Below are 18,886 nucleotides of genomic sequence, written 5' to 3' on the forward strand. Positions count from 1 at the left end.
GGGGCGGAGACTGCCTTGGAGGCTGCCTGGGGCGGTTCCACTGGAACTGTTTCACTGGCGCTGGTGTGCTGGGGCCCCACGTCCGGCATTCCCCCGTCTTTGTTGCTGGCTCAGTAAAGCGGAATTGTGCACATCTGGAACGTTTGCTGTCTGCGTGACACCACCAATCTTGCCAGGCTTCTGCCCAGGACTTGCCCTTGGAAGCCTGAGATTTGTAACAACATGCCTGAGACCATGTGTAGCTTTGAAGCTAGTGGCTCAGGGAAGGTTACAGAGGGCAGCATTCTATCAAGGTAGACCTTTAAGAGGCCTGCTGTGTTCGCCAGACACGTTACCTGCGCTTCAGCAGCTTCAGCCTTCTTAAAGTGGGCTTCTCTGATCCTGCATTGGCCGTTAGGGCATACAGGATCCTTGGACAGACCTCCCACTGGGGGAGTTTGCACTAAGGCTGCTATAGTGGAGTCCACCGGAGGGAACTGTGCAAGCCCTACCACCTCTGCTCCCTTCATGGAGGCAAGTGTGGCTGGGGGGTTGAAGTCTGCGCTGGTCTGAAGACAGACCTGCGCTGCTCGGCACTTGCCTTCTAGGATACCTGGAGGAAGTTGGCAGCCCTCTCCATCAGTGCCCAAACCGAGTTCGACGGCGCTGGAATCTCAGGCTTCCAAGCAAGCTCTGAGCTGGGGGCCGTTACCTGAGTAAGGTCTGGGTCCTAAGTCTCCATCCGCAAGAACGACTCCTCATCCCAGCAAGCCACTAGGGAGAGAGCATCCTCACTCATCATCACGTCCTGCTGATCAACTGCTACAGCATCCACAGGCGAAGCTGGGTCTATCCTCTGGGGCAGGCACAGGTGGAGCTTGGGCAGATGCCGAGGCGTATCGTCCTCGAGGTACCGAGGGTGTCGAAGCACAGTGGTACCAAGGCCTTGGACTAGGGCGGCAGTGAATGCGCGCTGCACAGAGCTCAAAAAACCTTGAGGCGTCGAAAAGCAGAGACATGTAGCTCTGGAGGTACTGAGGTCGCCGAAGCGCGGGGCTTGAAAATTCTAGAGGCATTGAACGCTGAGGCATGTAGCGCTTGAGGCACCGAGGATGCTGATGCACAGAGGCACCGAGGCTGTGGGACAGCATGGCACAAAGCCATGTCAGTAAGCGATTGAACACCGAGACGTTGAGGCCTTAGTGCACCAAGGGCGCCAAGGCACCGAGGCGTTGAGGCTTTAGTGCACTGAGTGCGCCGAGGCACCGAGGACCTGAGGGTATCACGGACGTAAAGGCCTAGACACGGGGCTGTCAAATTACCAAGCACCAAGTACCGAGGGCAAAGCGCCAAGGTACTGGGCTGTGTGTTTGTGTCTGGGCTGTTTGCAGTCACACAATCAGGAGCAGTCTGTAGCTTTCAACAGTGTGGAGCGTAGCCTGGAGACAGTTGTAGTGCAGTCATGCAACCAGTGCGGCGCGAAGCTTGCTGTTGAGTGGAACACCCAAGATGGCGTCCGGACCGTGTGGAGTGCTCAACCTGTGCAGCTTGCAGCGGGGTAGTAGTCACAGACCCGGAGAAGGGAGTAGAACAGACAGAAAAAGAAAGAAAACACATCTGTTCTTTTTTTTTTTTTTTTACACACAAACGCACCGCTTTATGGGTGTGGTAGTGCTCGCGGTCTGCTCAACAATAAGGCCAAGGCCTAATGGAGGAAGCACGAGGTTGTCGTTTATTTATTTTTATTTTGAAATTGCAAAGCAGTAGTACAGAGACACTCGACAGAAAGCTGGAGTGTTTTCTTTTTCTTTTTTTTTTACTGTTAAGTAGTAAAAAACAATAGTAATTGACAACCTCTAGGGGCGTAGGCAGCGCACATCGAGTAGGCGTACCGAGGTCGCCCAGAGCCCTCAAGTCAACAGTGGCTGTAGAGTGAGGTTCGACTCGCTGGAGGGTTGTGTTCTCCCTTCTCTTTTTTTTTTTTACAGCAGCAAAAAGCAGAGGAAAGTTAAGAAAGGAACATGCAGAGCGATGTAGGCTGTTGAAGAAAGTTTTTTTTATTTTTTTTTAATGAAATGCAGTCGCGTAGCTTTAGCTCAGCCTTCAGTTGCTGAGTTTCTGATTCTGGGGAACTGGCAAGCCTACTTCTAGCAATTAATTTTCAGAAAAATTCAAAGAAGTAGGGGCCTATCGGCAGCTTTGATATAAAATGCTCAGCGAATACCTGACACCAAGCATATCACAAAAGTATCATTGGCGGTCATTTTCGACTTGAAAGGGAACCATTTAACACCTGTACAAATGGTTGATATGTATTCATGTATCAACAAGTGGTTGGAAATAATGCATGTTTTATTCGCTTTGAAAAATTGCCATTTGCTCCTGCTGTTCTACGTATAAAAAATAATAATAATATATTTATTTTTATATAACGTATGGATGAAGGTGCAATTCAGTTTACATGAACAACCCTCTGGCACTTCATTAGTTCTTCACTTCCTTTCTAATCCAAATTTTGAATTTCCATGGTATGACCTCTCTGTACAGAAACAAATACAATAAAATGCTTTTGTTTCGTGTTCATGCAAGTCAAATCTTACCTTAAACATTTTGGCTGTCTCGCTTGTTTCAGCTATGTTTTGTGTCAGGTAATCCGATGACATGTAAGGAGAGAATAAGTCAAAAAATATCATCAAGGGTTACATTTCTTAAGTAATGCAGTGTCTCTATCTTTTTATCAATGGGAGCGATGGAGTTACCTGTTTGTTTTTTCGTTTGCTCTGTTCCCAAATTACCATAATTGTAAATAAATAGGGGATGAAAGTGCTTCACAAATAAATGAGCTAGTTAAAGAGTAAAGCTGAAATGAGCCCACCGCCCCCCTTCTCCTCCTGATTGCAATCAGGGCTATTCAGTTTAGTTTACTGGGTTATTCATTTGGTTTATAATTACTTTACAGTTTATTTTAGTTTGTTATGCACTGAATTGTGAGCATTGTTTTTCATTTTTCAAGTGTAAAGGGTACTATGTTTATAAATATATAAATATTTGTCCCTAGCATCAGTCTTTTTTCAAAATAACTTTACGGATTTTGAAGATTTTTACTCACCAATCAAGTGAATGAGATGCACGTACATACACATTCTGTGAAAGAACACACTGAAGAGCACTAAGGGCATTGCATGAGCATTGAATCCTTTAAAGGAAGTTGCAGAATGCTTCCTTGTTCACAGTAGCATAAGTCACATACCTCAAATTGTAGTAATACATTATGAGACAAAAGCAGGACAGAGGAAACCCTTTGCTATAAATAATAACTATAAATAGTCGCCACCACCTGACATTGGAAACTTACAAGTAAACAGACTTGGTCCAGTTGACTCCTGAGGCCAGATGATCTCTAAAGCTATGCTGGAAATCTTCCTACATAGCAGTACAGCAGCTTTACTACTTGTGTTATTTCTCTGTTGTATGGTGCTGTTAAATCACGCTTCCTGACTTCCAAAACATTTTAGAAACCCTTAATTAACCCTCTAGAAATTTGATTTAAATGATGTGGTGCTACATTTGTTGACAAATCCTTCAACATGTATTGGTCTGAATTGATACAGTATATACACACACATCTATTAACTTTCCAAAAACCATTTTTTCCCCTGCAGATTAAAGTTTGAAGAATTTGACCCCTAGTCATAAAATGATTATCCAATGATTCATCTTGAAATGAGGAGGCGGCATTGTTAGCTGTCCTACTGTTTGTAGCCAGCTGTTTTTCTGAGCACTGCTCTGTTTACTTTCTATCACGTCAACATGATTCCCCATGCCGACCAACCTGCCAATAACAACAGCAGCAGTCTAAAGAGTCTTAGCTTGCATGCCTGGGGGATTATACATGGTTCATTAATTTCCCCTCTAATGCATTGTGGGTGGCTGGTGCGACAGGCAGCTATATCCTCCATCTCCACAATAGTAAAATTGTGGAAAAACAAACACATTTTTATGCCACTACATTACACAACTGAGAGAAAAGGCTTTGGTTCTGCGCACTCTCTCAGTAGTGTGGTAAGAATAGGATTAGGGGCTTGGGTTCTGAGGTTATGCAGCCCGCTGTCTTTGCCCAACCACAGAGTGTTCTGAATCAAGGGAAGTAAGTTTTAAAGCTCATCTGCTCAGTTTCTCATTGGACTGTATTGTAAGGATCTGTTGGCCATAGCTTGTAGATCATATAGATACAGTTAATATACTGATCTCTGAATGTGTTTTTCTATGCAAATTTCAATTCCTATAAACACATTACAGCTGTAAAATTACAATTGAGTTGCTACCAGCAGGTAGAGATTCTTCTAGAATGCTTTTATTTAGGTTTCAGAAAACAAAGCACACCCATAGCTCAATAAAGGTCCATTTAGAATGAAGATGAATAGATGAAAGGCAGAGTAGAAGACAATGGCACATTATAGGTACAACAATGAGGTTAAGGTTTTTATTGTTTCATCAAAACCTCACGTGAACTATTGCAAAAAGGTGTGGGGGGGGAAACATACTGTGAAATGACCCAGATAAGTTTAACCCCCCCCCTCCAAAAACAACTTTTCAACTTAATATAATAAGGGCTGCATTTAAACAGTAGTCTATAAACCCAGTCAATGCAAGGTGAATATTTGCAGGCAGCCAGTGCTTGTTGCTGATGCTACAATGGTGTCACATTAGTGTCAAGCAGGGCTGCAGTATAGTTGTGATTTCTCCAAGGGCGCTGAAACTAGGGGTGCTGGGGATAGGGCAGCACCTGCTTCGCAGCATGGCTTCTATCATATACAGAGGTTCCAGTTTTGTTCAATGGCTTTCAGCACCCCCTCGTTCCAGTGCAACTGGATTTCTGAAAGGGTTGGAGTCTGTGCCCTGAAGATTTTGGACATTCTGCTACCCTGGTGTCAAGAAAATACATGAAACAATATTTCTACTAAAAGCTGGAGCACAAATCTTATCAGCTTGTTCTACATGTGATTTTTGTGTTGGATGGAACAGGTGACGCCACCTTTCTAGCTGGAAGTCCTAGTTACCACACAACAAAAAACTAATTTGTCAAACTCGTATACCTTTCCCTCTCCCCAGCAATAAAAAAAGACATGACTGGGTAGGGTGGAGGAATTGCACATGCTGTTGCCACACATTGATTTGGCCCTCTCGCTGGTCCACTTGTGCTATAGTACTACAGATTTTCTATTCAATAGTAACTGGTGCATTCACATTCTCAAGTTGTCTACTCTGGAAGATGGATAGCAACAGGAGCAGTGGGGAGTGCACTAGAATGCAATGGCCAATGAAGGTGTTGTTAGTATTAGTATTAGTATTATTATAGACAGCTATAGAGTATGAAAAATATCATTAGTAAGTATCCTGCTGGTATACCAGCATTATACATTTTAAAGGTAAATAGTGGCTGCAAACATAACATGATCCTGAAGATAATGACATGTAATGAGACAATTGACTATTCACTGGCTCAAATAGACAGTGTTATCAAATTCTTTAATGTGGTCCAATTATCATTTGATTATGTGAACGTGTTTCACAGTGTAGTTATAAGATGGAGAATAATTTGAAGAGTTGTTACTTTTGTAGATAGATGCTTATTAGTTTAAAAACCTAATAAATAGTCAGCTACAGTGAAAGAAAACATTTGCCATGGGATTTGTTCTTTATTTAAAACGGAGCAGTTACCTTATGGGAAATTTAACTAGGCTCACAAACGAGTCTACAAATGCACAACAGAGTGTTGTTGATAGGCAAGTAATTGATACCAAGTTGTGGTTGTGGAATATGTCCAGGTGCCCAGTACTTCTGGTCTAAACCCCCTGCTTGTTGAAACAAAACATTGAATAAATAAATGGAGGGGTGAATTCACCCATAATTACACTTATTGAAGCTTCCAAAGTTATTCCGTACTGTAATAAAGGAAACTGTGTACCCCACACTTAAAGGGTCCCACAGTCCTTTTCAAAACTGAAGTACAGTTCATTGGTGTCTGTTTTCTCGGTCTGCAGTTAGCCTTTTGAGCACTCTCTACTAGAGCTGCTCATTTCAGAATGTTCTATGTGTAATCAGTGACATCTTCGTGGTACTCCTTCATCCCAATCACCTCTTCCATGAGCACTTTTCTTCAAACAGAATGACTGCAGGTTTAGAAGAAACTTTAATAGTCTATGAAGTCACAACCTAATAGAGAAACTTGCTTCTCAGTGCAGCTGTTAAGGATTATATAAGGCCATTGTCTTTGAAATTATAATTGCTGAACGCAAGCTGCTGCAGTCTGAGTGTACCTATCAATGACATTATTTCAGATCGGCTGGGCTGGGGGCAGTCTGCTGGAGTTCCACACCGCAGCGGCTCCAAGTCACAATTTCATCCTGAGCCCTTTTAGAAATGTGTAATGCAGTTTGCTGCTTTTACAATCTGTATATATTTCAAAGTGTGTATTGTTTTTTTTTTTTTTTTAATTGCCCAGGCTTTAGTGTGGGGTTTATTTTGACATGTCTGTCGTCTAATTGTTTGGGTTTAATAATGCTGAAAGAAACAACAGTTTTGATGGCAAGTACATTCTTCAGTGTTCTGAATTTAAAACAATTGTTTACCTAAACCCAGTTTCTTTTTGTGGTAGTAAAGATGTTTCTGTACTTGTTTCTATACTTGTAGTGTTTCATTTTCACTAACAAAGCACTGGAATAGCACACAAGTTTTCAGATTCCCATGCACTGTACCAGGGCTTAATTATCTGCTGAAATGTTTATCAAAACAGCTCATAGCACTGACATGATACACATGGTGCTGCGCAGTCTTGTTGTTCTTTGGCTTTCCAAGATATGACCCTGTTCGTACAAGTTGTGTGTGTGTGTGTGTGTTTTCAGTTTGTAGTGTGCAGTGAGAGCGCTTTTCCTGCTTGAAAGTATTTTTCCAACTTGTGCTGCATATTCATATAAAAACATGCAACAACTTGATTTTGCACTCAGTGATAACGACTTCTTGTTTTTTTTTTTCTTAAAGGGTCCCACAGGCCCACCAGGCCTCCCTGGTCTCCCGGGTGGAAGAGGTCCGAGGGTGAGTAGAGGATCACTTTTATAAGCCTTCTTACCTACAGCTGTATAACACTCTGTCACAGAAAGTGTTGAGTCAACCTTGAACCACTGCTGTCTAGTCATTGTCCCCTCAGCTACAATCCTCTCTCAATGTGCTATATATGTGCTATAGTGTCTGTGTAAACATATCTCGGAAGAATGACAATGTTCCCTGGCACTTCCCCTGCTAGTTTTAGCATTAGTAAATTATCTCATCTGACACCTGCAAGACCTCTGGTCAGGTTAATTTACTTTATGAGCTAAAAAAAAAGGCTTGGCATCTGTGATCTGATGCTTTATACCATCTAATTGCTTACTTCGAACGATCAAGAGGCATTGGTATAATGTAGCTTTCTAAATAGAGTTTACCAGCTCTAATATACAAATGTTCAATTCAAGAAGACTTGTCTTTTTTTGTTTGTCATTTTGATGTCTGTTAGTGATGCTATGTATCAAAAACAAAAATCCAAACACCCACAATTTATCAAAAAAGTATAGTAATTGAAATTATAATATTATTGATCAAATTTAGTCTAAAGTGACAATGTGCAAGTTATGTCTATGTTCTTTGTTTTAACTGATTGTTAATAACAAAGTAAATAGGCTGATTTGGGAACTTCTTTAGCCGAATGTAAATGTTTTTGGAAATTTCTATGAGGAATATTCCCATTAGCACATCAATGAAGATGTCTTTACTATATTTATTAATAGGTTAATTGAACCAAACTTGATATTTCTTTACTTGTACTTGTATTGCATGTAAGGGGCTGTGTTTTTTATATGGGTTCTGAGATGAGGTGAGATGAGATGAGGTTAAAATCTCTAGAGCTGCTTTTTCTCAGTGTCTGCATGGGGACTGTGAGGTCCTGCTGCATATCATCAGTGACGGCATGGTTAGTCAGTGCACTGCAGTCTTTCTATATTATAACACACTTTGTGTGTGACCAACCCGATTCCATGTTCCATTTCATTATACTGTAGCATTATCGTCCTGGTGTTTCTTCTGTTGTAAAAACTATAATCCCTAACATCTTGTGTAATTCAGAACCTAAAACATACAGCTTCCTGTACCAAATTATATTAAATTATGTTTATTCACTGACTGGACGCAGATTTAAATGTAAACATTGCAAGACCTGTAATTTTCTATAACAGATTAAATAATTCCTCATTCATTTTCCAGTGGCCTTTTTTTCACTTAAACCATTTCTCAGGATCCTGTAAATGAGATCTCATTCCCCCATGACATGTATAAAGAGTAGTTCACCACAGGAAGCAATTGGGGAAGTTTCACCACTTAACTGCAGTTTGTGGTGTTGACTATATCAAGTAATTACTTTGGAGCAACTAAACAAACCATTCTGAAAAAACATTTCAAAGAGTAGTTTTAAGCACTTTGCAGTTGTCAGTCTATAAATATATATATATATATATACACACACACACACACACACACACACACACACACACACACACACACACACACACACACACACACACACTACCGGTCAAAAGTTTTAGAACGCCTCAATTTTTCCGTTTTTTATTGAAATTTAAGCAGTTTAATGTCTCAATGTACTCTGAAATTAAAGCATAGAGCAAATAAACAATTGGAGATAAAAAAGAAATCATGGAATCATTTTGTTTAACAAAATTTAATCTAAATTTTTGACTCATCAAAGTAGCCACCTTTTGCAGATATAAGAGCCGAACACACTCGTGGCATTGCTTCTACAATGGAATCAATATTGTTTGGAAAGTTCTTCCCAACACTGTTGCAGAAGTTCCCATAAATGTGTTACACTTGTAGGTTGCTTTGCTTTCACCCTTCTGTTCGGTTCATCCCAAACCAGCTCGATGGGGTTTAAGTCTGGAGACTGTGCTGGCCATTCCATGATTTGAAGCCTACTGTCTTGTTCTTTTCTTCTAAGGTAGTTCTGACATAGCCTGGAGGTATGTTTTGGGTCATTATCTTGCTGTAGGCTGAACCCCTGACCAACTAGGCGTATACCAGAGGGTATTGCATGGCGCTGCAAAATGCTGTGGTAGCCGTTTTGGTTCAGGGTGCCACTCACTCTGAGCAAGTCGCCGACTCTGGATCCAGCAAAAGAGCCCCAGACCATCACGCTTCCTCCTCCATGTTTGACAGTTGGTGTTACACACCGAGGAACCATCCTTTCACCTTCTCGATGGCGTACAAAAACCCTGCGTGATGAACCGAAGATTTTAAATGTTGATTTATCGGTCCATAAGACCTTCTTCCAGTTTTCAGTAGTCCACTGGCGGTGCTTCATGGCCCAGGCAAGCCTCTTTTTCTAGCAATGGCTTTCTTACTGCCACTTGACCTGTCAAACCTGCAGCTCGAAGAGTTTCCTCCAGTTTCCAAGTGCCTTTTGATAGTGTAGGAAACTGTACTCACTGACACCTTGGCATTCTTTGCAATTTCTCTAAAGGAAAGACCTACACTTTTAAGGGTTATAATGGTCTGTCTGTCTTCCTTTGTTAATTGCCTTTTTCTCGCCATTATGATAGCAATATATTACTTCCTGCAGTACAAAACTGTCCAAATAATGCTTAAGAGGGTGTAGTAACACAGTCTGTGCCAACACTGCTTTTATACAGACAGAGGGTTTGTAAGTAATCAACAAAAGTTGGGACACCTGTAGGAATTGTTAGCATCAACATTCAAGGCTTAATTTACTTCCATTGCTGCAGAACAGCTGTAAGTTGTTAACCCATTACTTGTTCCCTGAAAAAGGCTTTTTTGTATAACTCTGAAATGTACATTATTTTTCAGTTTTTGGTAACCTAAATATTTTTTTTTAACCTCTGGCAGTTTACCATTTACCTTTGTACCATTTCAGGTTATTCACTGGACTTGAACTGCTTAAATTTCAATAAAAACTGGAAAAATGGGGGTGTTCTAAAACTTTTGACCGGTAGTGTGTATGTGTATATATATATATATATAAGTTAAGATCTTCCTGTGAATGGCCAGTTTAGGAAGGATATTTAGTAATTGTACTTAATTGGTAAGAAGTAAGGAGTATAGAGAAAACATTTACAAAAATTATGCCTAAAAGTGATGCTGAAAAGGAAGAGGTTTAAATTTCTGTCTGCCTAGCTTTAGTACATGGATATCAGTCACTTCAGAACTAAACAATATTTTTTTTACATGATAAATAATAATGTAGGGTATGTCATGACATCCATATCCCAGCCAATGGTAATACAGGGGGAGGGGCTAATCTGGTGGTTTTAAGAAAAGCCCTCCCCCCCCCCCCCCCCCCCCCCCCCCCCCTCACCAAGAAGAGGTCATGTAAGGTTAATGCTCTCAGTAATTCTTAAAAAGCATAGTCAAAATCCTTTATCACTTACCTGTCATATGTATGTGTGGTGAAGTGAAATGAGACATATTAAACTGGTGATATTACAATAAATTCAGTGTTTATTAAGTTATGAATGTTTGTATGCATTTTTCTAATGCAGTTTTGTTATAAATCCCCAACAGTCTACTCACAGCTGGTGCAAATGAATCAGACTTGACAGGCTACAGAGTGCATGTGTGGGATCCTGACAATTACCACATTCATACCATAAACTGCCCACAGGAATGGTTTTAGCAAGCTTCAACCCCCCTCCCTCCCTGTGTTTGTGTTTTCCAGGGGCTGCCAGGGCCGCATGGGAATCCCGGGTTACCTGGCCTGCCAGGTGCAAAGGTGAGCTAGCTGTCAGCTAAAGGGGTTCTCTTGTGACGCTTAGAAGATCCTGTGTCAGCACACTACAGCTCCACACTCACTTTCTATCATACTTGGTGACTTGGTGCTGTGTGCGGGGTATACATTGAGCATTTTAATATTTTTTGTCACCAGTTTAATGTTAATGCAACACTACAAATGTTGTTGTTGTTGTTGTTATTATTATTATTATTATTATTATTATTATTATTATTATTATTATTATTACTACATTGTTACTACTACATATTCATGTAACTGGGCAAACTTTACATCCCTATTATAACACATCCCTGAAAAACCATGCACAAAGAACATAAAAAGTCACTTAACACTGACATTGTTACAAGGTTAACTGCTGCTACAAACCTCACAATGGTTGAAAGGCTAGCCTCTTTTATGTGCAAACAATCCGAACAGAAACAAACTCTTCTCTTCAGTGTCTTCATGTTCCATCATGACAATGTAATTTGAAAAGGTTGGGAAATGACTTCCAGTTTGATGCAGGGTTTTGGATCAGTTTATGTGCAGATGTTGAGAGGATAGGAGGAACTCAGCCTCCCCACCCCTTCCTGCACCCTGCATGTGACTGTATTTACTAGCAGTTTGTGAGGGCAGGAATCCGACCCAAGCAAAACAGGTGTTTAGAAGCGCCCTTGAATGTACAGTTCGCAAATAGTTGGGTGTCTATCGTATGTAAGTGGCAGTTAACCAGTGGTGTGGCAGTTTTAGTGCTGTGGGAAGATTTTACAGTGTATGTTGTGTGTGGGCATGACATGCTGCATCACATAACTGTATCACGGAAGAGGCTGCCTTGTGGAACATGTGCTTCTGAGCTGTGAGACACTGCAACGTGGAGACAGGCTCTGGGATTCTGACAATAGGTTTAACTCTTCACAAGATATCCCTACGTAATAGTATGCAGTGAAAATGGTGTTTAAAAAAAAAAGTGAAATTAAAACGTATCAATATGCCTCACTATAGGATTTATTCAGAAAGAATGGAATTTGGCCTACTTTACTGTGACTTTCCCATTTAGGTTAAATATTGAACCATACTTAATAGTGAATAGAGGCATGGCTTTTGAATCAAGGAGCGAATTTGTCCCAGTCAGTATTAATTATTACGCAATGGAAACAGCTTAGTTAAAATAATAACTGTAATACTACAGAATTACTTTTGAAGCAAATCTGCTTTGTTAAAAAAAAAACAAAAAAAACAAAAAAAAACAGGTTGTCTTTTAAAATTCTTTGTGAACTGAGGATACTTTTACTGCATACCTTAGTGCCTCCAGGCAGTCTTTTTGGAACTCCATCTGTTTTACAACATATTTCTGTGAAAGCACAGCTCAAACACTCACTTTTTTACATGGGTTGTACCTCACCGCTTAAGTACAGGACTGTAATTATTAGTGAAACCAGGTAGTTTGGGTTGGAGGTGCAGTTAAAAGTGGATTAACCAAGGAACTAGCTCTCATTAGTAAACAGCACTAGTCCCTTGCTGTTTTGCTGTTCATCTTTTGGTTTTCCAGAATTTTTTAATCGCTTTGACTCAGCTTAAGTTTGGCAGGTTTCCTCTCCTGTTTCACTTGCTGTGTTACCTATAATAGGGCCCCACTTCGTTATCTTGTGCAATGGCATAGGAAATACTGGCATAAAGTCTGGGAATAAAGAGACGTGTGAGAGTGACTTTTTTTTAAAAGCCTTTGGTTATTACACTTTTAAAGATTAGAGTTCTGTGTTTTAGACAGAGGCGTGTCTTCAGAACAGGTGTGTCTACTCCCACCAGCCCATCTCCGGTGTTCATCATAAAACATCATAAAACAGGGTTTGATTGATCGACCCCTAAGTAAAGATAATTGGGCCATTTAATATGATGTAAAATAAAAACAATAAAAGCGTCACCATAGTTAAGCGTCATCATAGTTTTATTAATAATTACTGAATTGAGGTGTTTATACTTTGTTTAACGAAGTACACAAAGTCATGCTCCTTCATTTATTTTAAAGTTCCTTACTGTGCTTTTAAAGCATTGTTAAATGTATCTCTGTACATGTTTATTACAACTTAACACGTAATTAACATATCCATTCAACAGAACCACTTCTCAATGTGACCAAATGTGTGGGGAGGGGCTTGTCTTCTGATCAAGTGCAATACAAATCTGTAGCGGTTTTAACTCAAGGTGTTCCAAATACCTTCCTGGCATTAAATCATGAAGCATAACAACACTAATCCTTTGCTTTAGTGGCGATTTGGATTCACAGAAAACTGATGCTAAACACGTCTTATTGAGCAGTGTGTGCTTAGGAGTCAAGGAGCGTAGTTAATTTTTCTTTGTCTTCTCTATCCAAGGTAGCTTTCTTAAGGGGCGGGGGGGGGTAACCGCTTCTTTGAATAATACATACTTCCATAGCTCATTAGAGACCTCCTACACTTTTTCTATTGGGATTTTTTTAATTGTCAATTATTTATTGTTGAATCTACAAAGCGACTGAGAAGTAGGGAATGCGTTTAATCTTTGCACTGTGACTGTTAGTTATGCTCAGCCCTTTACCCAGAATTATGAAGGGGTCACTGCCTGAAATGTTTATGAATGCACATTTGAGCGTCATGTCAGTGCTTTGATGTGCCGTACTTGATGGTTTTGAGCCTTTCTCTCATTATTTAAATTATTCTGGTGCTGATTAAGCTCCATTGTATTGTATATGTAGAGCAAGGTTAGATTCCCTTTTAATTCGCCCACCCAGAACAAAATAGAAAATAATAATTAGATTTTGAATTCATTGTTGTTTATTCAGCAGCTATGCATCAGTAAAAGATTAAAGGCTGTCGAATGATGCTGAGCATTCTATTCTATTAATCAGCTCCAGTAAGATTCAGTAATCAAGCGGTTTTCCACAGACAGGAAAAGTCCTGTGAACCAAAGAAGCAGCATGTGGAACTAGGGAGGGAAACACATGGGAATGCCTTTTCACATGATTGTGTTCATTTTAATTCAAGGGAATTTAACCTTGCATGGAAAGTTTGAGTAGTGAGGAGGTTCTGAATGTGTGCATTCTGTTGACATCGTTGATTCATATGCAATAGGGTTCAAAAGGAGATCCAGGATCATCACCGGGTCAGACCCCGTCTGGAGAGAAGGTAAACTGTTTTGGAAACCAGGCTGCTTCTTTCTGCTTTGTGTCATATCTCCTCCCTCCACTTTTTACAATCTGTTGGTATTCCTCTGTATTATGCTAGTGATGTGAGTTTAAAAATATGGGAATGTTGCATCCTGGGATGTGTCTGTCCTCATTTTTGCATGTTTTAGTATGTCTTGTTCTTTAGGTCTTGCATGCAACAACACATGCTGCCACTGTTTGGTTTTTTATTTTTTGCATTCATGTGGCTTCTTTCTCATTGTTTTTTTGTTTAATGTTATATCAGTCTTAGCAAATTGTGTTAATGTGACATGCCTTGTTACAGTGGTGGTGGTCAAAAAGTATTGAATAGAGCTTTATATTTGCATTTATTTTTTAATATAATTAATGTAATTCAATGCAGTTAATCATTAATGTAAATGTACAAGGTTTCCTCATTTTGTTTCATGCATATATATATATATATATATATATATATATATATATATATATATATATATATATATATGTGTGTGTGTGTGTGTGTGTGTGTGTGTGTGTGTGTATATATATGTATTATTACTTTACACAAAACTAATGATGTTAACATTTTCCTCATGTAATACGACAGGACATGCTATCTATATAGCACATTACAAGTTTTCTTTACCAAAGGAATGGCCCTTCTCCTGGTGTATGCAACATAGCTGTAATAATATCAGTTCTGATGGCTTGTATTGTCTTGCAGGGGGATCAGGGTTTCTCAGGTGAAGCCGGTCCTCGAGGACCAGATGGGGCAGAGGTAAGCATGTTTTGTCATGGAAACCCACTGAATAATAAATGAAGATTATAAATGAAATGGATACAGCTAGACCAGCGTTAGAAATACAGTAACAACATTACCTGGCTGAACTTCTATTTGTCCTTCATATTATGAAATGTTTTCTAGAAAAATGTTTCCACTGATTAAGGCATTAATCACAACTGTTGGATGCAATTTCCAGCAGAGGTAACAGCTATGAATACAGTTGTATCCCAGATACCATTTACAACATGCAAGGGTAGTCCCACGATAACAGTGGTCAGCTTGATTTCTAACATGGTAGCTGTGTCTAGAACCATCGATAAAATCTGTAAATATCCTATTTTGCGGAAGCTTCCTTTAGTAGTTTTAAGTGACCTTAGTACTGTGTGGTCCAGTCGTTAAAGAAATGTGTTTGTAACCAGCTGGTCCCTGGTTCAAATCCCAGCGCAGCCCAGATTCATTGTGTGACTTTGAGCAAGTCACTTAACCTTCTTGTGCTCAGTCTTTCGGTGAGAAGTTGTTGTAAGTGACCCTGCAGCTAATGCATAGTTTACACACCCTAGTCTCATAAAGCGGAAAGTCTTGTAAGGCGCTATATAAAGATTATTATTATTACGAGATCTAATTACTTGGCTAGCAGGTAGGGCCGGTTTCAGTAATATTAATATTACTATTACAATGTGGTCCACTGGTTAAAGTCCTGGGCTTGTAACTAGAAGGTCACCAGTTCAAATCCCACCCCTGCCACTGACTGACTCATTGTGTGACCCTGAGCAAGTCACTTTGTGCTCCATCCTGTGGATGAGATGTTAAATCAATGTCCTATTGTAAGTGACTCTGCATATAATGCACAGTTCACAGCCTCCTATATAAAGTGCTTTGTGATGGTGGTTCACAATGAAAGGTGCTATATAAAAATAAACATTTCATTATTATTCACAGCTGTCTGGTAGTCAGGACTGGTACCATAACTGATCACATATCAAAGCTTACGATAGCAATCTTCACCTTTCATGATTAATTTATGTCACGCTACAGCAGAAGTTTAAAATATGGTCAAAGAAAGGCTGTTTATTTGTCTTGGTCCTATCAGTGTATTACTGTACAGGATGCCTTTGTGATTTCTTATCAGGTGCGCTCAGTTTGGTAGAAAGGTGATTTAAGTTCACTGCCATTCTCTTTAGTGCATACTGAAGACCACCTAATTCTGTGCAGTTTTAACTTCAGTTGAAAAATGTTAAATATGGATAACCAAGCTATAGTAACAATAGAGTATTGTTTCTTAAAATAATCAGAAAATTAAATGAAACAGATGATTATGAAAAAAGTAAGCAAGATGGAATGTTCTGTAAGTTATTAAGTGATCGTAATAAAGCAGATTAAATAAATTTGTTTTCAATTACATTTCTTTCAAATAACTTGAATATGAATAGCTGCTGAAAGGATGTTTGGAAAGTCCATTTGTAGAAGGGAACACATTAAAATGAATAGAACATCTGAATAGAACACACCATTGGCATTTCTCAGAACAGAGCTTTCTCATTGTGTATAACTCCAAGGAGTTTGCTTTCAAGATGGAGTAAAATGATAAATGAAAGCACAAAAAGGATTACTAGATCCCTTTACATATCACACGTTACTGGCTAATAATTAAACAAGTACCAGGCACACACACACACACACACACACACACACACACACACACACACAAGCCAACTTTACTTATATGTACAAACATAATTTTGATCTTGTATTTGATCTTTTATTGTATTTATTTATCAGAGAAGCTACAAAATGATATTGCAAAGATGTACCGAAAGCCATAACAGAAGTACAGTATTTCATTTAGATTTCGAAATGTCATATTTTTCAGTTTGTGTCCATTTTTCGATTAGTATGAAGAGAACTACTAACTACATCAGGCTTCATTCGTCTTTATGAAGCAAAAATCCTTAATTTTTAGGGTGATCAAAACATTTGGCCATAGCTGTACATCGTATATCCTGTGATTTCAACCTTATTAAAGGCTGTACTTATTTTTCAGTGTAAATTCAAAGAAAGATTTAAATGCACATAAAGTAAGACACAATAAAGTTTTCTGAAAGCAAGACATTTTCCGCTTCTGTTTTTCTTTAAAATTGTTTGAACCTGCTTAGAAGCCTGAACATGTTACCATTGACACCTTTCAAAATATCAAACGTTTTTTTTTAAATAGAAATGTTTTATCAAATGCAAGTTCATGACTTAAACACATGCACGTATTGCCTCCAGCTATTAACAATGAAAGCTACTTACTTTTATCTTTAACTTAAACAGTGTCTGTTACTTTGTTTCCAGAATGGAAAATGGATATGTTGCAGCACGATGGGACCAGAGTAAGAGCAGATATGTAAAAAGTTGGATGAATGAATCCTGTTTTAAATACCATTATACACAGCTGTAACAATTACTATATTCACACAGTGGTTGTTTTGAGATTCAGCTTTTATTAGAGAGCTCCCCTAAATACCTTGTTTAGAAAGATAGAATATCAATGCTTGTGACAGGGTAGCCGTTTTGGCATGTGGGTGCGTGCATTCGCGGCTGAGTGACAGGCAGGAGATCGAGCCGGAGGTTGAAGTTGATACGCCCTGCAGGCAAACAGGATTTATTTACATATCAACACACTGAACAGCTCACGTGACACTACCAGCAATGGCAGTGCACGCAGCTCATACAACACAGTGTACGAAAACTTTGGTAGGATATACAGTATCTGAACTAATCTTCACTGTTCAATAATAAACATTGCTGAAGAGGTTGATCATGGCGGATAACTGGTTAGGGCGGATATGTGATGGGAGGAAATGCGCCGGATTACTGTATAGTTTTGTTTTTTGTTGTCTAGAATAGTTATTATTTCATTTCCTGTCAATTCCCCAGTAGTTCAGATGTACTGTATTATGCCAGGGAATGGTTTTAAACAGCATGAATATACCAGAGTGCATTTTTAAAGTTTACTTGCTCCTAAATAAAAATATAAATAAAGACATATTGACATTTCTTGTCAGTTTCAAATCGTTTCTCTTTCAATGTGGTGCAATTTCTATACATGAAACAAATCTCGCTCTCTGCTTCTTTGCACCGGGGCCATGCATATCTGAGGTTCCCCATGCTTTAGTAACAGTATGGGGATTTCAAAAGATCACTGGAGAGGTATTAAATGATTCGATGCTACAGGTGACTTTGAGTTGGGGTGATACCCTAGTCAGGAGATTAGAGAATGTAATTGTACCTAATAAAATAGTTCCATACAGTTTCTCATGCGCATCTATTCATTTTATAGGTCTGAAATGTGGAGTTTTGAAAGAAACATGTGTTTTCATTTCAAAGCGATGTCTGGTACTCCACTAGGTTAAAGAAAACTCTGCTAGGAAGCCATGCTATTTGACTGTTGTGTACTTCCGATTTATTTCGCCTAGAGGCTGAAATTGTCCCAACCCCATCACTGGCTTGTTTCCTGAGTACATTTATTAAATAATAGAACAATACACAGTTTTACAAAACAGAACAAACAGACAGACTCACAAAACAAAAGGGCATATTGGCAAAAAGAACAAACAAAGAATAATTAGTATAACAAACAAGTATCACAGTGGTGCAAAACCAGCGTGAATATCAATTGTTTACTCTCTATGTTTTTAGGTTACCTCCTCTCTCTCTCTACTCTCGTTCACCACTCCCTGAACACTCTTTTCGTGCTGTCAAACTGCAGGTCTTTTATAATTATGGCAGAGGGGACAACTAGCTATTAATGATCTTATTACCTCTCGAACATAGTCTGCACAGGTTTATTAAGTCTACGTGACTGGCAGCTAGTTAGATAATCAGTAGCTGACAGTCATGCATTCTCACAAGGAATTTAAAACATATAACAATAACTAATAATGGCGGTGACTTTTTGTCCGCGTTGCAAACAATAATAATACAATTGAATAAGGCTTTTCGCCAGTCATATTTACATCAATCATAGTACAATAATAATAAATAATAACAGTGCACATATATCTCCATAGGGGTGGAACACTCTGCCACAGTGCTATAATATGTCTTTCTTTCAGAACTGCACATTTGAGGATTATGTAGCGAGTGG

General features: G+C 39.3%; 1 protein-coding gene across 1 annotated transcript in view; it reads left to right on the forward strand.

The window, feature by feature from the left end:
- The window catches only part of LOC121331059 (collagen alpha-1(XXIV) chain-like), a 125,891-nt gene that overhangs the window by 15,601 nt on the left and 91,404 nt on the right, over window positions 1-18,886 (forward strand). The window contains exons 4-7 of the mRNA XM_041278206.1: window positions 7,021-7,074; window positions 10,757-10,810; window positions 13,918-13,971; window positions 14,698-14,751. Of these exons, the coding sequence (XP_041134140.1) occupies window positions 7,021-7,074; window positions 10,757-10,810; window positions 13,918-13,971; window positions 14,698-14,751 (216 nt within the window). The remainder of the gene's footprint in view (window positions 1-7,020; window positions 7,075-10,756; window positions 10,811-13,917; window positions 13,972-14,697; window positions 14,752-18,886) is intronic.

This window comes from Polyodon spathula, chromosome 18, assembly GCF_017654505.1.
Source record: "Polyodon spathula isolate WHYD16114869_AA chromosome 18, ASM1765450v1, whole genome shotgun sequence".
Taxonomy (NCBI): domain Eukaryota; kingdom Metazoa; phylum Chordata; class Actinopteri; order Acipenseriformes; family Polyodontidae; genus Polyodon; species Polyodon spathula.